This window comes from Lates calcarifer, linkage group LG6 (assembly GCF_001640805.2).
Source record: "Lates calcarifer isolate ASB-BC8 linkage group LG6, TLL_Latcal_v3, whole genome shotgun sequence".
Lineage (NCBI taxonomy): Eukaryota > Metazoa > Chordata > Actinopteri > Centropomidae > Lates > Lates calcarifer.
The window spans coordinates 18,089,980-18,112,804 of record NC_066838.1 but is presented as its reverse complement, the minus strand read 5'-3'; the positions used below and the strand labels follow the sequence as shown (position 1 = coordinate 18,112,804).

Genomic DNA, 22,825 nt, shown 5'->3' with positions numbered 1-22,825 from the left:
GACACACAGAGAAGAGAAGAGGCTGCCGCTTGGAAGATAGTCCACATCTTATTGTTTTTCTTCTTTAACGAAAGGAGGTAGCTAATTAGAGCAGATATTCTAAGGCTATCTGGCCAGACGGTTGAGTGACAAGTTGAAAGGCTGTTTACTGTCTGATAGATCTCTCAACATGCACATGATCTTCCACAGTGATACGTCACGCTCTGATACCCATCTGTGAAACTTGATACAGCAAGAAAGAGGTTGACTGAGGTGTTGTGGCTGCAGCAAAAGGCCAGTTTAAACACGAGCAACATATCTAATCTGAATCTGAGATCAGAGAGACAGAGAAATAACGCAAGAATCTTTTCTCTTACCTGGTTTCTGTATCTTTTGGCATATTTGTAGATTTCTGTCAAGGCCAGGTTGGTGTTGAATTCGTTTCTGTATTTCTACAAGGGCCGAGAACAAAGTGTCACATTAGATTAAATTCCAAAATAAAGGCTGCATGTAATTGCAGGCCAGATGATGAACGTGCAGGCAAGTTCTGAACACTCTACTCACCCGTGACTCCTCAGCCAGGTGAGCATTCATCTCCTGCTCACTGAGTGGTGCCATTTCCTGTATCTGTTGGTAGTAGCACTGCACTCTCTTCTTATACTCAGGGATCTCCTTGGCATACAACAGCTTGTTGGTAGGGGAGTCCTGAAAAAAAAAAAAAACAAACACCACACACACATTTCAGTCAGGACACCCATATTCAAGTTTTAACTAATATTGGTTTGGCATGGTGTGGCTCTGCTCATGTGATTCTCTGGAACAAATCTGAGCAAGCTTGATACAGACTGTCCCTGAGCTCACAAACCCCTTTGGCAGAGCCTGAGATACAAACATGCAGACATCAAAAGAAACATTTAAAATTCACAAACAACCAAATGCTAATACAGTAGGAGGCTGGACTTAAATTTCCTGAAGCATTCAGCAGGATAGCAGCCAGGATGAGGTCTCTGTGTTGTCACACACAGACTTAATGTTTACATGGATCCAACCTTTCGTGACAGATGTTTGGAGAATGTATGGAAAATTTGACAACAAAACTACTACAGGGCCACGAGACTGACCAAAGCCCCATACATGACACAACTTCATCTTTTAGAGTTAATTAGTAATTTACCACTGGACCTCAGTCTTAGATAAAAAGGTCTGTACCATTGCCTGACCATTGCCTATTTTGTCAAATAATGTGCTTTTATTTCCCTACATTTACCTGAAGGCTGCAGTGCTTACTTTGCAGATGAACATTTTACTTAAAAACATATGATGACCCTGTAAAATATGGATTGTTATCATATTACAGGTAACAAGTAGTAGTAAGAGTGACTAACAATTACCCATTCACACACTCATTCATACAGAGCTTCTCCATCTCTCTCTCTCTCACTCACTCACACACACACACACCAGGGGTAATTTGGGGTTCAGTATCTCTACCAAGGATGCTGTGACATGCAGACTGGAGGAGCCTCCAACCTTTTGATTAGTGGACGACCTGCTCTACCTGCTGAGCCACAGCCGCCCCATTACACTATTATTATTGCATGAGACTAAACTAAGCTTCACCTTGACCAGATAAAACATTAAAATGCAAGTTCTATGTTAATGCATCAGTAATATTATTCCATTATCCATGATAGATACAATATACAGTTATGTAACACTATCCAACAAGTATCTTTACTTCTGATACTTAAGGTACATCTAGTGGATAATACTTTTTAAAATCTTGTATGCTTGTAACAATAATTACAAACTGGAATTGCTATGCTTTTCTAAAGTAAGCAATATTTCTTCCACCGCTGGTGCTAATGTCCTAACAAGGAGCTGTTCAGTTACACTGGATGTTATTTGTTGATGACCCTATCTAAACCAGCCTAAAATGAGACAATGGAGGGAGGGAACAGTTTCCTTTCCACACAACAGGAGGCTCAAAAAGCCAGAGCTGGAGCAGGAACATTCCAGTCTAAACAACTACTCCTTCATACCTCTGCCACTCTCTCCAGAGTCACTTCAGGCTCTCGCACTGCAGCTTATTCATGCAGGAAGAAAAGTAGCGGGGCTAAGAGGTTGTGGGCATATTCGGGTTTAAGTGGTGACTACTGTTGTGAGCGAGTGTGTGTAGGTTTGCTGTGCGAGACAGAAACGGACAGAGAGAAAGTAGGACAGGGAAAAAGAGGGGGTAAAAGTGACGGGCAGCCTCAGCTTTCAGCATCAGTGAATGTGCTTACAGCGCACCTTAATATTTCTGTGTGTCATGAGTTATTTGTGTCACCTAATGTGTGTTTGTTTGTGTGCGAGCATGTTTGGGTGTGTTAAAAGGTGCTGGGGGAGTGAGAGACTGCGGCCACAGTCGCTCCTTCTGATAGGGAACCCTCTCTCTTCCTGTCCACAAGGTCACTTCCTGCTGCTCGCCCATCTGCCTGGTAACCCCCCTGCGACCCCGTGGCCCTCCACGTCTGCATCTCGCCAGATAAGAGGGTTTCCGTGGAAACGGCGAGGCGCTGCTTAGTTCCCTACCCCTCTCTCTCACCCCTGCTGTGCTCCTGCTAATCCAGACCCCGTACCCTTCACTGCCCTGTCCCGAGGCCATCACGCACACTCATACGCATGCACAAACAAGCTGCTGTAAACACTAGAGGAAAATGCAGAAGTGTGTCATGTCTCCTTGACCTAGAGGAGAAAACGTGGCCATAGCCTTGAACCCAGTGGCTCTGCAGGACTGTACTTACACAGCCAGATGCGACATGCTAATGAGGAGGCTGCCAACATGCTCTGCGCAAAAATATCTCATGGCTGTTGGTTTTTATGTCTGTGTATCCATAGGTTTGTCTCTGCCTGCATGCACACGTGGATATTGCTGCTGTGAGCGCACTGGCTTTGGCACTGAAGTGAAGTATATAAATCAGACTGTTTCTCAGTGAAAGAGGAGCATTATTTGATGAGTCCTCGTCTTCCTCCAGGGAGGAAGCCAGTCAGAGAGAGACAGGAAGCAGAGCGTGCTCAGGGTCATGGTGTCTGAGGGATGAGACGGATTTGTGAGCAGTGAGGACATTGACATGCAAGCACGCACACGCACACACACACACTCACACTCACACACACACACACAAACACACACATGCACGCGCTCACAAAAAGAGATCCCTGGTGCTCATGACCTTGGATCAGCCGACTGGGCTGAAATAACATGAGCAGAGGTAGATGGAGCTGACAGTCTGAAGGCTTTGGGATGAGGGTTCGCAGGGGGACTCAGGAGGTATGTTTGTGTGTGTGTGTGTGTGCGCATTAGATAGACAGAGAGGCAGAAAGACAGACAGATGGATGGGCACAGATATATGATCCTTATTTAATCACATATTTAATCAGTAATGAGGTAAATATGATAGATGGTTACAGTGTGATAGATTAAAAGTCCCGAAGTGCCCCCCCCACCCCGAGGGAGCGAGGGAGACAGATGGATAGTTCGATACTATGGATGAATAAACGTTCATAAATCCAAGAAGATGCTCCTTAGAACTCCAGAATTTGTCTGACAATCTTCACGTTTTTAAGCTCTTTTCAGTATCAAAGTAATTCAGTGACTCAGTTGTCATTACGTAAATGGCTACATTGCAAACAGGAACTGCTAGTAGCTAATTCGACATATTTCTAATGGTGCCAGTGTGCCAAAATGTGAAGAAATACCGGTTAAAAAAAAAGACTCAAGTTGTAGCTCACAACTGAATAACTGACTCCACGGTAACATTATACTTCCTGATTACTCCAAAAGCCCCTAAATTATGGGAAGACAAAGAATTGCAAATTCCTCAATTTTTTTCTTGAAGGGGGGTCCACAATGACAGGCTTTGAAAACCCCTGAAATACATAGATAGATTCTCAGACTCACCTTGCCTAGCTGTAGGTCAGAAATCGAGCAGGCATCTATAAAAGCCTGGGCGATGACAGACAGGCAGGCGTCCATGTGATCCGTCTTATCGATGTCAAACACAAACTGAGGATTCTTCAGGATGTTCACCCAGAAACGCAGAGGTAAACTGCACAGAGAGGGGACGATAAGCTCTTAAGGCCTTGCACTTGCACAGCGAGGTGACCAAAGGGGACTTTAATCACAGAGTTAAGTTGTCTACCTGTTGGTTTTCCAGATGTGCAGGGTGTCTGGGTCTGTGATGCCCCGTTTGTCAGCCTGCTCTTCCAGGAAGTCGAAGAAATATTTGACTGCCAGAGGGGGGCGGTCCGGAGGGATGCTAAGGATGGCCTGAAAGAGGTCATCCAAGAACTTCTGAAGAGTTCCCTGTGGAGGAAAAGAAAGAGAAAAAGGCAGCTCACACACAGAGAAATGGTTTCATGGGATAGTGGAATTTCTAGACGGCTCCTGAGGCTAATATGGGCCATAAAAACATGAAACAGAAAGATGACACAGTTATTTAGCTGTAACTGAAGTCTGTCTGTGGTGCTGACGACATAAGCAGGCTCTTGTTCCTGGTTACCTTGGTGGACAGCAGGCGTGTCAGGTAGATTTCAGGCAGGACTTTCTTGCGGTGGCTCTGTCTGTGCGACCTCTTGGTCTCCATTAGCTCATCGTGAGGTAGGACCTGGTACACAACCGAGGCCAAAGGTCAACACACTGCAAACAGGTTGAAGCAATAACACCCTCCACCTCTGCCAAATGAATGCTCTACTGTTTCTGCTGTCTGAGGGGAATTTTCTGTTTCATGCATCAGACACATGATCCAGAAACCACATCAGGGTATTTTGAAGCACTGAATAATATACAGAATTGAGGAAGTGTTGAGAGTTGGGAAATGTTCAAGATTTTTTATTTTTTGGCTGTGTAAAGGATCATGTTTCTGACTTGCTCATACAGGTCTAAATAGGGGTAGGGAAAAGAAAAGGCAGTCAAAATTCTACCTACTTGTGTAAAGGACTACAGAACTGTCAAACTAACTATTCACCCGGCAAATTGTGTTCCAAGGAACTCATTATTCTAAAGTCAAAGGGCCCATATCTTGGCTGACGTTTATAAAAGAGCTTAAGCGGCATTAGCGCTGTCATGTCCTCTCAGCAGCTTTCCTTTTCACCTCCATTCACCCCCATTCTCTCTGTCGTCAGACCTGTTCTGGGGCTGACTAACTCACTAGCACTGGTGCATACAGGAAAAGCTCTGGTAATAAACTCAGAGACCACTTAAGGAAACATTCTGTTCACCTATCAGAAGATACTCACCAAATGTACATACTTCTCTGTATCCAGATCTTTGACTGAGGAGAGAGACAAAAAAAGAAACGTAGAGCATGAAACAATGTGCAATCAGCAAGTTGGAGACCTGAGAGAATGAGAGGAGACAGGAGGAGGGAGCGCAGGAGTGTGACAGATAGAAGGGAGAAAAAAAAACACAAGCGGGGAGATTGACAGGAGAGCAAGGGAGATAGAGTACATGCTAGAGGAGAAAGTGATTAAGGTGGACTGTGGGCCGGTAGGGGAGGGGAGCTGTCTGAGAGAATGAAAGAGAAAGATTACGAGTGAAAGGAGAGAGAAAAGAGAGAGATTAGGGGAGACAGACACACAGAGTCTGTGATTGGTTCTGGAGCCGGTGTAATGAGATGGTAATGCTCGGCCAACGCTGGGAAAGAGAATTAAACCTTGCTGGTTTATATATAGGTCTCAACACAAACACACTCATACACATGCATGAGCAGATATGAGGATGCATGTAGACGTATGTCCAAACATGAGCGCAAATGCAGACACAAACACAAACAAATACAGTAAATGATTGTACGCACCAGCAAAAACAAAGACAGGCATTCGTGCAAATACACACACACACAAAAAATGGTGAGTGTGCTCTCATTACAGGCTGCTCTGCCAGAGATGCTCCTGCCCAGCGGGCCTCGGTCCAGACCCTCAACACTGATCACAGGCAGGCAGGACAGTGTTTTATATTAGCCAGGGAGCACTACAGGCTCATAACACCCCCTTGACGCTTTGAAGCCAGAGCCAGGTTTGGTCCACATAAGCCTATTTTTGGCCCAGTTTGAATGAGAGGAGAGGCTTTGATGGACAGAGCCTGTGCAGAACTGAGCTCTGGTCTGGTACTGATTATGTAAGGTAGACCCTAGACAGCAAACGGACAAGCCCATTAAAGGCTGTATGTAAACTCATCTGTCAACAGGCAGAACAGTCATTATATTCTGGCTCGAGGCTGGACAATGGGCCAACTTGTGTCGCATTTTTTTCCCACAAGCTGACATTTGCTAATGGAATACATCTATAACACAGAAAAAGAGCTCTGAATGAGGCAGCAGCATAACTCCTATGTGAAGCAGCAGAGTATGTGTTGTGATTTATTATGTGCGAGTGTGTTTAGATGGCCGCGGTGTCTTTTGGGGACGGGAGGGTGTGCGGTTTCATGCGTGTTTACATGAGCCGATCGTGTTCTTGTGATCAACTAAGCATGTGCTGTTTCCTGTGATCGAGTGGGTGTGTGTATTTATCCAAGTGTGGCTGAGTGCGGGTGACAAAGCGACAGGGAGTGGGTGTGTTTGAAGGTGACGTACCTCTCCCCAGGGTGTTCTCTTTCTTGTCTTTCATGCTCATGGCCAGTGATGCCCCCTCTGGGATCTGTGAAGGGAGAGAAGAAGAAGAAGAAAGAGGAAGGGAGGAGGGAAGAGAGGAAAGACGAGAGAGGACAGAGGGCACGGGGTCAGGGGTGAGTTGGGGTGCACTAGAGCAGCATCATTAAGCATGCCCTCCAGGGGAGGGTGGGGGTGTGTGTGTGTGGTGTTGAGAGGTGCATATGTTTGTATGTATGCATGTGTATTGCCTTGCGTGCATAGAGTGGAGGCAAGTCTGCGGGAGCCTGGCTGGGCTCATTAAAGTCAACTCGTGGTGAAATGGATTGAACAGCCTTGCCAGTGAACCCAGACTGTTAGTACATGCTGCAGCTCGCTGCTTTCACAGCTCTGTCCCCATGGCTCAGCAAAAACTAAACAGAGCACTTAACAAGTACAGGTAACAGGTCAAAGGTCGAGGGGCACTGAGTGTCTGTTTACTCATGCACCGATGAATGTGGACATAAGCAAACACACGTGCACACAAAGACATTATTAATGGGATACCAGTGCATGACATTTTACCTGCTCTGGGTTTATTTACTCTATATTTTCTTTATAAGTTGAATATTCTAGATTTAAATACACAGGAAAAAGGAAATTATGTAATTTTTAACTTTTTTTTAAACCAGCTAATTTAACGGTTTTGTGAAAAAAAGGTAAGTGAACATAATATTACATACATATGCATATACAGTACTGTGCAAGCGTTTTAGGCACTTGGAGGCCCAAGATTAATTCTGCAGCATGACAACAATCCCCAAACAAACAGCTCAGTCATAAAGAGCTACCTTCAGAGACAAGAAGAACATGGAGTCCTGCAACAGATGGTCTGACTCCCACAGAATCCTAATCTCAACATCATTTAGTCAGTGTGGGATCAGAGACAGAAGAAACTGAGACAGCCTAAATCCAGAACTGTGGCAAGTTCTCCAAGATGCTTAAAACAACCTACCACACACAATAATGATTTGTATGAAGTTAACTGATAAGAACTATTCATTACATTATTTTTGAAAATATCATCTCAATACTTTTGATGCCTTAAAATTTTGGTAATAATATATATTTATTACCTGTTTTATACTGTATATATACAATATACAGTACTAAATGTCTAAATTCAGAATCCTCGTGATGAACAGTTTGAATGCAGCAGCTCTGCTACAGCTTTACTGCTGTAAATTATCTGTGCAATGCAATCATAAAGAGAAACATGGTGCAGCAGTAAACAGCGACACAAACAGAAGCACCAACAACTAACTGTGTAGCAACAGAGACTGTGCCCCCACCCATGGACAGCCAGTGACACCATTTACAGGGAGTTCTCACCTTCAGCACCCCTGCTGTTGCTGTTGCAATATCAGGGATATAGAGATACACCCACCACAGCGGTCTCACACAAACACACACACCTATACACACCTGGTAATGGAAGACTGTGTTCAGCTTCTTTCGGCCATCCTCCATCAACGAGGAGTTGTCCAGGTCTTGCAGAAGTTTACTGTTGCTACCAGAGTCAAACCACTCTGGAGGAAAGAAAAGGTGGGAGAGAGGAGACGGGAGGAAGGTGATATTAGACAATTTCATCCTAAATTTGGAAAAGAATATATGTGAGACAGAGGGCAGCCGTGCACTAACTCTCCGTGTCACGACCTGTGGAAATATTCTCGGGCCATTAATCAAATCAGCTCTGCAGGCTCCACAGCTTTTGAAAGCAATAACTCTTTGTGATTATGACTGTACACTCTCCTCGATGCATTCTGTCATTTATTATATTGCAGCCTCAGGTTAGTTGAGCTTCATGAGAGGAATTGACCTTTTGCAAAGGAGATTACTATATCTCGGAGGGCTGGGGAGGGGAGAGGATGAAAATAATCAGAGAAAATGTGCTCTTACCCAGGTCTACATCCTCTGCTCGGGGCCACTGGGAGAATGGCAGGTTTTTATAAAAGGCCTCTATGATTTTTTCCTTCACCTGGCAGATTGTGTCTGTATTCATGACCCTGACAGACAGTGAGTCCATGCCACAGCCCTGGAAGGACACGTTGATGTTCTGTGAAAGCAAACACAGAGCAATGCAGAGTTTTGAATTTCAGTGTGACTTAGAGTTTCTAGCAGTCGACTTAATTGAACGTGTACGTTTGACATTGACATCTGCTGAGCAAAACTGAGGATGTGAAAGATGAACTAAGTGCATGTGAGGTATCAGACCTGTGGCTTGGCCTCAATATTCTCGCGGAGCAGCCACTCCTCATTGAGGGTGTAGCGGGCCTTCCCTGTGATGGCGTCTATAGATCCCTTGTTGATCTGTTGCTTGATTGCACACAGCAGCAGGAAGAAAGGCTCACCCACTGTTTCCTGAGGAATGTGAGCGGTGGAGTCAAAAATCGGAGCTGTGGAAATTCTTTTTATTCAGATCTCTCTCATTACTTTGCCAAACCTCCCTCTTTTCCACCCTCACCTTGAGGTAGCTGTACATGCAGATGGACATCCAGTTGGTCAGCATTTTCTCCACAACAGACTCAGTGCGGCGCAGCATCAGTTTGGGGTTCTTCGAAGCCGAGGCGTCAATCAGGTCCACCAGCAGATCTTTCATTATGCTGGTGTAGTACTCCAGTTTACCATGGAGGGCGATGGTGAGCAGAGACGCCAGGCTGCATCTGAGGGATGAGAAAACAGATTAACAGAGGAGACAAATGAGCAAAAACATACTTCTGCAAACATGCCCTGTCAGTGTGTGGTCAGTGGAGAAAAAAATAACTACATTATAGAAACAACAACAACATGGCTCACTCCTCCACACAGCACCTGTGACTGCAGAGCCAAATAAAGCCCTGATCTAATGCAGGGAGTGTCTGGGTGACTAAGTCCAGAGGTGCAGGGGATTTCCCTAACAAAGCCCCTTTAATCCAGGAGAAAGAGGCTACATCAGTCAGTAAGTGCTGACGCTGAGCTGGCACAGGGATGTGGTTTTGCCTCTGGAATTTCTCTGATTCTCCACAATGACTGGCTACTTTTAGGACCCTAAGACCAGGGCAGCTGCAGTGAGAGATGACCAAGTATATATGAAGATGGTGTTACTGATGCTGTTGTGCTGTATACAGCAGATATGGACACAACCTGACAGCGAAGTAAATAATTTCTTGTGATAATCACTGGATAAATAGAGACACCTATATAATAATATACTGTATAATATTATTAATTCCATGCAACACAGTAGCTTTACAATAAATGAATTCTCCTTGCTTTTTCTTGACACTATTTGGGTTCTTTAATGGATGAGGCTGTAGCATTGGCCACCTGATGAATGTAAGCCCAGTCTCTCTGGGTTCCTCGGTATAAGCAACACCTTTCACATCATATGTAATCAGTTGATCCACTGTCAATATAAAAATATTAATTAAAGCTGCTTTAAAAACATCTCACAGTATAATGCAATCCAATGCAATGATACCATCACTAACATCACACTCAAAAATGACATCTGTCTCTCAATTATATTTGTAAAATATTAGTGTATTAGTTGAAGCTATTACCTGTCCCGAACAGCAAAGTCCTTCTGCTGCTCCAAGGCGTGGACAAACGTGATCAGGAAGTGCTTGTTATTAAGAAGAGTGGAGAACAGGGTGATGCCCTCCTCGATGTTAGGCCTCAGTTGTGTTGGTGGCCTGATGACAGAAATGGGGGGGAAAATAGTTATTTCTCTGCGTGATTTCATCTAAACTACATTACACACCTGCTGCGCCCTCCCTAATCTATTTCACCACCTCCAGTCCTGAGTGACCCATCTACTGAACACTTCATCTTTCTATCACAGCTCTTCCTTCGGCTTCTTTGGGCACATTGCTCTCTGGTTTTCTCTACAGTATCTGTACCTCATGCTCCAGTCCCTGACTGTGTGTGATTGTCTCTAAATGTGCCGAGTCGACTTAATGAGTATGGCCTATCTATGGGTGCAACTAAGCAGCAGTGTGATGAAGTCTTCCCTCTGGACTGCAGCCATATGGTGTGGTTTGCAGCCTGACAGAAGGAGAACAGGGGTGTCCATTAAGATAAATGCCCGCCTGTGAGATTTATTTGCTGTGACCTGGAAAACACTTCCTGGAAAGACGATGTGGATCCAAGGCACTTCATCACCGGTAGACAGGCTCCCCCGGCTGCCGACCCAAAACTAGCTCTGCAATCGTTACTTTCTCTCTTTTCCAATGAGCACATGCACACGCACAAGTGCAAGTGCTTTCACTTTCAGCGCGCATTCGCACAGAGGTGTGTGAAAGTGCACGCTCCCTCTCCCACTCCCTCTCTTTATAACTCTCACTCCCGTCTGCCCCTCCATTACACACACGCACACACAACAACTAGAGATGGATTTCAATGAAAAGCACACTGTTTGGTTGTCCAAGAGCCAGTGGGAAGTGTGTCAACAACCCACCATCAACTTCGTGGGCAGCGTGTTGTTTGACGAGCTGAAAATATTTTGTGTCTCACTCACTAGAAACCGCTGAATGACATGCATTAGTATTCACATACAGTATGCACACACAAAAGCATGAAAGTGCACAGAAACGCGTACAGTATACTGACATGCTCCACTCATTATAACAAGCACACAAAGGCAAAAATGCACTATATGCCTTTCCTTACTCCTCATCAACAACAAGCCCACTGTGAAGCCTTAATAAGCTTCAGTGTGACCCAGTTGAGAAGCAAGAGAGTGAAAAAAAAAGGACCCAAATCAAGAACGTGCAACTTAGCCTAAGAACCTACTGGCTTAACCCCTCACCTGCCAGTCCTGCAGCAGCGGGTGGGTCTCTGGCAGCGCTCGGGGGCCCAGAGCATCATTCTCGTAGACGGGCTGGACCAGACTCTTCTCATAATCTGAGCACATCTAAAAACACACATAAACAACACGCAGAAAACTGTGATACAAAGTCAGCTCTTGTTAAAAACATAGGAAGATAGACAGACAGGGAAAACAAAAAAGAGCTGGCCTTGAGACTTTGGCGGTAAAATTGCAGGCTGGAACCAAAAGGGCAGAATTTTCTTGAAGAGGCCTTGAATAGGCCCTGACTGGCCATGAAAAGGAAACATGACACTGTGACATAAAACGTCATGAGCCTTAATGGCTTTAGAGACAAAGTGACCCAGAGCCAAAAGGCAGCCTTTCAGCTCAGTCTGTCAGTGTAGGACAGCTACATTTGGCTTGTATTTGAACTGTGCCTAAGTCTGTGTCTAACAGTGCTTTGTGTGTGTGTGTCTGTGTGTGTAATCTAAGAGAACCAGAAGCTCTCGTGGAAAAACATGAACATGAAGGGTGTCTTGCTGTCTTTGCGGAAAACCGTGGAGAGACGATACCGAAGCAGCAACACTTGAATTTATGTTTCCCTGTATGGAGCTTTTCAACACTCTCCCCCACTCACTTCCTTCACAACCCAAAAAACAGTGTTCCAGCGTCCACTGCAACAAACTGGCGAGGCTACCATTGCGCAAGAGTGTGCACACTTGCAAAACCTTGTGGGCGTGTGAGCCGAGTGAAGAGTGTGTTTTGAGAAATCAAGGGGAAAGTTTCCTTGTCCCAGTGCCTGCCATTGTTCTGTCTCCTTGAAAGCCCATGCCTGTGGTTGGAAGACAAAGCCTGCTGAGTTGTGTCTGTCTGTACCGATGGAAAAATACCCACCCGCAGATAGACCCACAGTTAGACCCACAGTCTACCTTCAGGGTGGATCGCACATCAGAAAAATGCTTACCTATAGAGAGCACATTAACTCTCCAGCAGGGAGCCAAACTGAAATACACTTCGGTAGACAGCTACTGTATGTTTAAAAGTTCCAAGGTGAAGTTTTATCCTGTATATTACAAGCGGTGGGAAATGTGAAATGAGACATGTAGGGAGAAGAATTAAGACCCCATTGAGAAAAATGGTATTGTCAGTCTGCCAGTCGAAATCAGATAGCGGATGAAAAATAGGTTTTTCTCACCTTGGGGAAGAACGTGCGTGTGACAAACTGTTTGTACTCCAAAAAGGGGATGCCCTGGCTGCGATTCAACTCCTTGGTAAGGTCTGTCATGTCCGTCTGCAGCTCTGCAAAGCCTGAAAGGACGGGAAAAAACAGACCAGAAAGACCCGATAGTTCAGAAATCCTGGGACTGTTTTTAAACCACAGTTGTTTATTGTATCTGGCTCCTCAAGCTTCATTTGTTGCTAAGCAAAATGAGTCAGAAATCTGTTCACAAGCTAATGCAATAACCATCGAATTCTCCCAGGGTTGCCGTGGGATCTGAAATAATCTGGCTGATTTCAGCGGAAGATATTTCAGATGAGACATAGAATTGTAACATTTAATTTCCTAAACCTGGTGTCATGTTCTTGCTCATTACTAAATATACCAAACACTAATCCCCTGATCTTTTTCCTTTCTCACTATCTTTCTCTCTCCCTCTCTTTGCCAGATTGTGCAGCTCAGCACGGCATACAGGCAAATATTTACCAAATGACAATCAGAGCGGCCAAATCCAGTCTGAGGCCCTCATCCAAAACATGTGTGCAGGCCGAGGTTTACATGCAGAAGCAATATCAGTATGTCCAGACACTGACATTAATCTGCATGCTAATATTCTAGCCACTTTGTTGGGTTGCATGTTCTAGGAGGATAATGTTCTCCCTCTAATGAGACGCTGGAGATCCCTTTATGGAAAAGTGCTTCCTGTTGCAGGATGAGAGACGTATTTAGGTTACAATGCCAGCTTCTTCAGACTGTGTTTGTGTAGAAAGAAGGGAATACTAGACCTGAGGGATTTAAACATATTTCATTACTCCTCCAGGTTATTTATCCTCCTGCTCACTGAAGTGTCCTCTAAACCACCAGTCAGTTCACACCGTCAACTCCTGATTAGACGCAGCAGGCCTGAATACCAAAACCTCCCCTCTGCCTCACTTTTCAGACAAATACCAAAAACCCTCCCGTCCCTGTAACCTGGAATATGTCAATTTCCCATCGTTTTCCACTCCCATTCCTTCTGCTTTTATCGCAGCTTTCCTCTCAGCAGAGCCATCCCTCGCTTTGTGCACACTCACCCTGAACTCGGCCGCAAATCTATCCTCGTCCTCTGACTGAATAACCTCTCCTCTGCTCTTCTCTCCCTCCCACGCCTCTGCTTCTCCTCGGACTCGCGGCCCTGACTCCCGCTCCTATCGCTTCCTCCCTCCATTTCTCTTTTCTCTATCCGTCCCCCTCATCTCTACGCCATAAATCTGGGCGCTCGGACGCGCTGTGGCCTTCGCACGGCTTTACTCTAATGCCCTAGAAACACACACACGCACGCACATGCACAGACAGACACAGAGAACTAAACACGCTGGCCCTTGTTCCTATAGGGCAGACACAGCAGAGGCGATGTGGCCACTGAGTGTGTCTGCGTGTGACTGATCATTTGTCAGACTGTGTTTTATGAGTCATGCTTACAAGGCACAAATCTGTCAACTGTCGTATCTACCTCCCACTTCAGACCAGAACAAAATCTCAAACACACACTCATTTTGCACACACACGCGCACACTGACATGCACAAACACAAATGTATGCGTTAATATTTCTGTCTTCTCGTCGCCAAAACTTCCATCTGTGGTTTGAGCCAATGTGATAGCGAGCTCGCACAAGAGTAGAGGACGTGTGCGCGTGCCCGTGCATGTGTAAACACACCTTTTCGGATCTCCTCTCTGATCTGGGACTCCATCTCCTCCATTTGGAGTAGAGTTTTCTGCCAGTAGCGTTCCGCCCTCCGACTCTTTGTGCAGTACACTACGAGAGCTGAGGGAAACAAAGCCTGTTATCACACACTGATAGCTTCCAATAAATCAGGACATAATTATGAAATCGGAAATGAGTCCAAAAGATTTTGAGTTCATGAAATTATGTGCAGAAATGTTTGTTTAAAAACTTTTTTGTGCCTGTGAAAAACCTGTGCAGGAGTGTTTCTGACTGTGAGAACATGCAAATGAACATCTTCTCAGAAACTCAAGTTTGTGAATGTGTAAATAAAATGTCTGCAAAAAATTATTTCAACCGTGAGGTTACACCCCAAGCCTGTGTAGAAAAAAAAAAGGGGGGAGGGGGGGGTACTCTGTGAATATCTGAGAACAGATTCAAGGCTAGGAAATGTGAAAATGTGTGTGAAAATCCACACTAGCACCAATTTTCACCCATACACCTGCCCTGCACACACACTCACACTAAGATTACAAAGTACAGTACACACACACAGACACACACACACACACACACACACACACACACACACACACACACACAAGCACACAGACAGAGTAGACAGCGAGGGGAACAGTGAGGTCTTTGTACACTGGGTACTGTAGAGGGATGAAGCAAATGCAGGAAACTATGACGCCCGAATTCCTTTTATCTGTTCCACATCTGGGGCATCCATTGCTACAGCAGGCACACATCCATCATCTGCTGGTGAGCGTGTGTACACAACCTACCCACAGTGCACAGCAGCAGCAGCACGCAGCACACCACAATGGATACCACGATGGCCAGCTCGCTCCCACCAAGCTGCACTTTGGCGATGGTGTGACGGAAGTTCCCCACTTGAACCTGGAAAGACAGAAAAACAGAACTGAAATAAGATCTTCAAAAACTTCCTTTCTTCTTTTATTGCTTTTTTCTACAGTTAACATTTACATGCTAAAACATATCTCTTGGTATCATATTTGTTCTTTTATACATTTTTATCATCTATTTGTTTTTCTTTTATTGCAGTAGTAGTTTATTTGTGCCCCCCCCCCACATTGTCTTATAAGACCCCAAATATACCAGTTGCAATGGTGACAGTTGTCATAAAAACCAACGCGACTTCTTACAAAAAACAACATATTGTTGACAAAAAACTTTACCACAACTTCTTAAAACACAACTGAGGTCTTTATGATTGTTCAGCCTAAATAATTAATCAAAGATTAGGACACTGTGATAGATGTATAACTCTTGAACCATCGTGAAACACATCCAAATCACAAAACATCCTCTTAAACCCACTCTGTCTATAGCTAATAGTAGTGTATCTGGTCATACTGTAACGGTGCCCATTATAATCTTTGACTCTACACCATTGTTGTTTTGTATATCTAGACTATCTATACACAAGATTTAATCTCACTAGTCCAGAGCACCCATGCAAAAGATCCCAAATATAAGATCTATGTAGGTGGTCCGCTGTTCAGACATCAGACGTAAGCTAAGCTGTGCAGGGATGTGAGAATGAGAGTGAGGTGATGTTTGTTAATATCCAAGGGGCAGTACTTAGGATAAGCTGGAGGCAAGCAAATGACTCATATTAGTAGTAAGGAGAATTACAGTAATCCAAGTGAGAGGAAATAAGGGCACAGACTTCTTTCTCATGGTCTGTAGTTGTCAAAGATTATGTAATTTTAGCTGCTGTCCTCAGCTAAAGGTCTTTTTCCTTAGAAAGTCTAAATCATATTATTGTACACTATATATACTTAATGTGTGTACATTGTATGTTTCTTATGATCTAGCCAATAAAGCAAATTAGATTTAATGAGAGAGAAAAACATTATGACAGAGAGGCAAAAAGAGCAGTAATGAGGAAACAGTAGGCACATGAAGGATTTTCTTTCTAATGTGGTGTAAAAATACATGCAAGTCTAACATGTTTGGAATGGGAACACAAGAAACTGCACACATGCACACAACATTTTTTTTCATGGACACAGGTGCAGATGCACAGAAAAAAAAAAAAATCACACACTGTAGATTTTGAAAAATGGTCTCTCGCTGCAACGAACTGGAGGAGTCACCCAGTTCAGAGTAACCCAGATGTGACAAGAAAAGGACTTTCACTTCTGCCTTCTGATTAGTCAGCAGGGTCCTCTGTGGTCCCTCCTCACATCCTTCCCTCTTCTTCCCCAATCCGAACATACTTCATAAAAAGAACTTCAGATAAAAAGCATCCAATCCTCAGACCAAATCCCTCTTACACTGGTCTTACTCTGAGGGGGGAAACTGGCTCACTGGGCTCTTTCTCCCTCTTTCTCTTTCTGGTCCAGGCATTTATTTACCCAGACTGCAGAGAGAAGGCCTTCTTCCAGAGACTGCAATAGCCAGGCCTGGTGTAATGGAGGGGAAAATGCCATTGTTCCATGTTCCTGTTTCGCTCTGGATACAAAAACACTGCTTCCCCACATCCACTTCTGCAGCTCAGCTACACTTCAGAGCCAAGCACAACACAGGCATGTAAAAATAGATCTGCCACCGAAAGTAAGTGAAGAAACGCAAATGGCCATAAGCTATGCAACAGCCCAACATGTATGCATTTACTCAAATGTGCCGACACAAAGGGAAATACACATGAGCTGTTTATTTATGCCCCTGTCAAATGTGCACACAAATCACCCTCAACTGCTCACGTGCAGGCCCACCCATTTGTGTTATTATGACATCCCATTTGACCCTTGCCCTGCCTTTATGTCTTTGCTAATTGCTGGTGTTTATTCTCAGACATCCTGAGAGAGAGAGAGAGAGAGAGACAGGGGTGAGCGGGTACTCGAGTGAGCCACAGGTACACAAGGGGAGGGAGTGAGAGACTGAGAGGGAGGGAGGGAGGGGGAGAAATAAAGAGCTTTCCTTCTATTTCTGTGTCAAAGTGGGGAAACGGTTCTTACAGTACAACTCAACTGACAGACAGAAAGGGAGACTAACATATGTTTCTGAGCTATTTCAGCAAACCACTCACAGCCTGTCTCATATTTAAATATAGATGAACGCTTTTCCCCCTTGATAAAACCCTATCAAAACACACCACATTGGACAACAACAGATGGGAAACGTGGGTAGAGGAGAAAGAGTGTCTAGTTTTATCAGGACTCTACAGGGCTCGACCATGTCTTGATTAAGACCTGCTTTATTGTTACAGAGAGAACTTGGAGACAAAATAAAAACACAAGTGAGGAGTGAGATCACCACTGACTCAGAGGACCTGGGTCTCGGTGTGAACAGATAGAGTCTGCAGATAGGTAATGGTGTTGCTGGTGATAGATGGACTGATAGGAAGGATTAAAGAGATAAAGGATAAGTGGTAAATATTTCACTGTGGCATTGAGGCACAGAGTGACGGCTCACCTCCCCCACTGACTGCTGATTCATGGTGGCATGCTCAGAGACTAGAAACCATTCATAATGCATAGAGAGAGATTTGCTAAAAATCACTGACTGTGCATGGATCTGTGCAGATCTAATCTATTTCAATAAACATCACAGATGGTCTGGATTCTTAGTAAATGTTTGGCTTGAGTTCTGTGTGACAGATGGGATGATATCCTTAAACTATCGGGGTCTATCCTACAATATTTTCAACATGAGGTTGGAAGTGTCTTTGTGGTTTTACATGCTTGCAGACTTACAGTGACAGGTAGCTCCCTCTCGCTGGAGCTCAGCAATCCGTTGATAGTGCAGTGAAACAGCTGGTCGTTGTGGAAGCTGATGTTACAGGGATAGGAGCCAATCATCACCGAGTATTCCTCCGGCACCAGTTCCAGATCGCTCGGCCCTTTCTGCGCCAGGAAGCAAACAAAAACAGCCGTCAGCCGGTCAGTGGTAAGAGACCAGAGGGGCCTGCTTTGAACAGGCACAGATAACATTCACACAGAACACAGCGGCTTTAAGCCACGCACACTGTTCACACAGACACATTCTATTACACACATACTCATATATAAACCGAGCCTGTCGCGCAGCTGTGACACAGAGGAAGCCAGGAGAAGACTCATCCACTTTGGGCTAGAGTTCAGCTTAAAGCAGCAAACATTCCCGCTGGCTCTCTCACATGGCCAGGGAAGTTTCTACAAACAAACTTGCTGACAGTCATCCCTGCCGCTGCCCAAAATAACATTCTCAGGGCCTTTACAGGAGCCTGTTGGAATAAGCTGCGCTGGCCTCTTTTTATCAGTCCAGCTCTGTCCTGTGTCAATCCGAGCTCTGCTTCTCGGTGCTAAGAGCTGGTTCAATTAAAGTCTTTAGTAACTTACTGAGGCCCCACTCAGCCTGTTAAAATGGAGGCAGCTGCTGTGTATGATGTGACAGTGATGTCATCAGGGTTATCAAAGCTTGGGCTCGGACACTAAAAACTTCAGCTAGAAAACTTGCATGACAAATTGGGGGCATGGAGTTTGAAAGTAACAGGAAGGGTTGAATGAAAATGAATGAGTTTTTGGAGCTTGACTCATTACAGGTCCAAAAATGTATTGAAAGTGCAACACTAAATTGCTGGAATACCCCTTTAACGTTAATATCATCGAGTCTCTTAAGATTTTTACCCAGCAAGTCCCCATATTTAATTTACAGTTACAGAAATTAAGGCTATAACACTTTATAGCATGTTGACCACATATTTATCTCAAAGGACAGACATATTATTCTTGGAAAAGTTGTTTTGGTTTGTAACAACTCAGGTTTTATTTTTATAGTTTTTAGTCAGCTGTATAAACAATGTACTCCCTGAAGTGAATGCTTATGTCTGGAAACACTGTAACATCACTACAAGGCAAGAAACATGAGCAGACAGATGATCATCCAGGATGTTAACAAGGCAGATTTTAGTTTTAGCCAGATTTTGTAAAGCCTTGTACTTGGATGAGCCTGTAAACTCTGACAGATGTTTAAAACAGACAACTATCACTATTCCCCTTTGTTTTCTCTTCTGAATAATTTTGGCTAACCTGGGGTTTTGTCTACATCCTGTCGGATCATCCGGCTGCTTGTGTTTCTCTTTACTTGTCTTGTTTTTAACCGTGTCACAGCATTCCCAGATCTACTCAATTAACTTGGTATGCATAATGTTATTTTAACCAGTAGGAATGATGCCCAAAACTATGAAAGTAAGACCCAATTTGTATGAAATTTCCTTTTAATATAAGAGTGACAAATGAGGGACTGTTTGCGTGTGTGCTATGTGTGTGTGTGTGTGTGTTTATCCCCATGAGCTTCCTTGCTTTGATTACACCCTTAGGGCCCTGTCCTGTCCCTGCTGCAGGATGCCACCCCCTGGGTCTCTGTCAACAAATGCTTCCTAACATAGACAAAACACAAGCACACATGCATGCACATATGTAACACACACAAACAACTCAAATTATCATACCAAATGTGTTTTAACATATTGTAAAATACACTAATATAATAATATACTAACCCCGTGTGCAACACAGAATTTTCACACTTAAACTTGTCGGACCAAAACAATGAAATCTAAAGGCCAAAACAGGATGAAAGCAAACAAAACCCACCCACATTCCAGCTCAGGTCCTTAATATAGGCTCTGGCTCACTAACAAGCTCCCTATTAAACAAACACGCTCTCTTCCAGCCTCTCCCCACCTCCCTTCAGGTCCACCGTAAGTGGAATCCACCTTCCTAAAAAAAAAAAAAAAAAAAAACAGGAAACCACAGACGAGTTGCCCATGAAGACAGGCTGAGGCAGCGATTCCTGTAGGGGCCTCATCCTGACACACACAAACACATAAAGAGGAAGCTGCATTATGTTCAAACTTCCCATCCTGTCTGTGCTGTTAGCATGTACATATTATACGGTGGCACAGCTGGTGGCCCTTTAGGGTGATGAATCCATGCAGACAGGTGCTTAGATCAGCCAGAACATGGGAACATGGGACCTCACAGGGAGCTGCCATCGTGCCCTTCCCCCTCACTGCCCAGACCCCCAACAGAAATCAACACCTTTGATGTGTTTTATGTCCCTCTGGTTTATGTGAATATGAATAAAGAAACGTTCAGCCCTGTCTGCTGCTCACAGTGGGGGCAGTTGGCTTACAGCAATGCTGACTTTGGAGCCAAGGAACATGGAAAACCCATCACTTGTTCTGTGCAGAATTTGCAATACAGCCAGTGTTTCCTGATGACAGTATCATTAAATTCTGACCAAATAACCACAAAGAAAAGAAAATCCCATCATCCTCTACTTTGTGTTGAGTGCCAATTACAAATGCTAATGTTAGCGTGGTAACATGCAAAGCTAAACTGGTGAACCTTGTAAACATATATGTAAACATTTTACTTAGGTTACCTGAATAGTCTCTATGATTCTATGGAATTTGACAGGCAGATTAAATTATTGATTTATATATGATACCACCTGAGCATGACTGATTCAACACATTTGTATTGAAACTGATCAAAATGACGTGTAAAATGCAATGAATATAATCAATACCAATCCAATAGGTAGTGGACAGCGCTGACTTGAAAACATAAATTCTCTAATAGAAGGAAAACGAATATTTGTTTGACTTGAACCAACATATCAGTGAAGCACTAATCTGAACTTCCCGTCTCAGCAGTGTCACTCACGTTGATGATGAGTGTCAGCGGCTCTCCGGGGTGGTGTTTAATCAGCTTCTCCTTATTGGCGGTGAAGAACTGAGGGTCCTCCACGTACTCCAACAGGAATTGACCTTTGTGAGTCTCCTCCTCCTCTTCCTCTGGCTCGTCGTAGTCAGAGGAGAAGGGGCTGTCTCCGATGTAGAGGACTCCGTTCAGGAAGAACTGAACCGAGGTCTGCTGGGACTGGGTGGACTCCGGGGACAGGCAGGTGATCATGGAGGAGGAGAACACTGTGCAGGGCTGAAGAGGGAGAGAACAAGGCAGCTTATACTTTTTTCATTTGCCTTTCAGATGGTTAATGACATGTTGCAACATAATTCATTCTCTTAGAAGAAAAGTTTGAAATTTTTGGAAATATGTTTTTTTGCTCTCTTGCCAAGAGTTAGATGGGAGGACTGACAGCCATCTCATATCTGTTAATTAAATGAAGCTTAGCATAAAGAGTGGAAGCAGGGGGAAACAGCTAGCCTGTTTGTGTCCAAGGATGACAAAACCTGCCTATAAAGCTAGAAACCTCTAAAACTCACTAATTAACATGTATAGCTTGTTTGTTAAGTCTCTAAAAAAATGACAAGTTATGGTTTTATTGGGGTTAGTTACTGTGAGCAGTGACCTTTTGACACAAAACTGATAAACAGTTTTCCCCAAAATGATGGACTATTCCTTTGAGGTTTTTAGGCAGCTAGAGACGTTGAAAACATGCTTTATTTTATTTATCTTAATTTTGAATTCCCTCATGTTTGCTTATACGGCAGAAAGATTTTTATTGAGTAAAAAGGGCAACAATTCATCTGTTTACTCACCGTTTCTCCAATTCCCAGCACCTGCATGGTGACACTCTGCACCAGATCAAAACCCTGGCCCGTCACTGTGATGGTCCTGCCACCACTGTGACACATACATAGATAAAAATACAAACACAAACAAACAAACACACACACACACAAACAGAAAGTCACATCTTGGCCATAATAATAAATGATTCAAATGCATACTGGTATAATAATACTTTTGGACAGTGCAGAAAAATAATAGAGAAACACGGGCCCATATAATAATGCAATGCATTTCGACAGCGGTGATAATCTGCACATGTCATCAAAGACACACTGCCTCTCTGTCACACACATGCTGTGCTATTTAGAAAACAATAGGGAGAAGATACTGCACATCAGGACAACATTAGAGTAATGACTTATGTCAGTGAATCTGGGTGGGGAACCACTGTATCAACGAGCTTGAAATGTTTAAGACATTTTGGCTTTAATGCTTGTGGTATGTGTGTATGTGTATGTGTATGTGTGTGTGTGTGTGTGTATGTGTGTGTGTGTGTGTGTGTGTGTGTGTGTGTGTGTGTGTGTCGCAGTCTACCTACCTTAGGTAGCTCTTTTTGGGATGGATGAAGCTGATGATGGGGTTCTTCTCGTAAGTGTATGTGGTACTGAGCTCTGCACTCTGACAGGGAAGGTTTTCAAACTCCACGCACACTGTCACAGACTCAGTGTTTACCTGCAAGGCTGGAGGCATGGTGCACTCAATGGTTTCATCTGTTTTCCTAAAAAATAAATAAATAAACACTTTAAAAATTTTTTTTAAAGGAGGAGACAAACACTGTGACCGTACATCTTGTGTGATATTTCTGCTTAAAAGTTTATGTTTGTTGCAGCTTGGTGGGGTTTCATACAAATACTAGTTTGGAGTACACTTCACTATAGACACTTCACTTAACACTTGGACCGGAGCT

At 44.0% G+C, this 22,825-nt stretch overlaps 1 protein-coding gene across 1 annotated transcript in view; it reads right to left on the bottom strand.

Annotated features, from left to right (window-relative positions):
• Positions 1 to 22,825, bottom strand: part of plxnd1 (plexin D1) — a 61,468-nt gene that overhangs the window by 1,767 nt on the left and 36,876 nt on the right. The window contains 20 exon segments of the mRNA XM_051071306.1: positions 357 to 431; positions 544 to 684; positions 3,923 to 4,070; positions 4,164 to 4,327; positions 4,524 to 4,628; positions 5,260 to 5,294; positions 6,594 to 6,657; positions 8,073 to 8,176; positions 8,547 to 8,703; positions 8,862 to 9,008; positions 9,112 to 9,310; positions 10,190 to 10,321; positions 11,417 to 11,541; positions 12,632 to 12,744; positions 14,354 to 14,461; positions 15,151 to 15,265; positions 18,091 to 18,240; positions 21,049 to 21,321; positions 21,885 to 21,969; positions 22,457 to 22,636. Coding sequence (XP_050927263.1) covers positions 357 to 431; positions 544 to 684; positions 3,923 to 4,070; positions 4,164 to 4,327; positions 4,524 to 4,628; positions 5,260 to 5,294; positions 6,594 to 6,657; positions 8,073 to 8,176; positions 8,547 to 8,703; positions 8,862 to 9,008; positions 9,112 to 9,310; positions 10,190 to 10,321; positions 11,417 to 11,541; positions 12,632 to 12,744; positions 14,354 to 14,461; positions 15,151 to 15,265; positions 18,091 to 18,240; positions 21,049 to 21,321; positions 21,885 to 21,969; positions 22,457 to 22,636 — 2,620 coding nt within the window.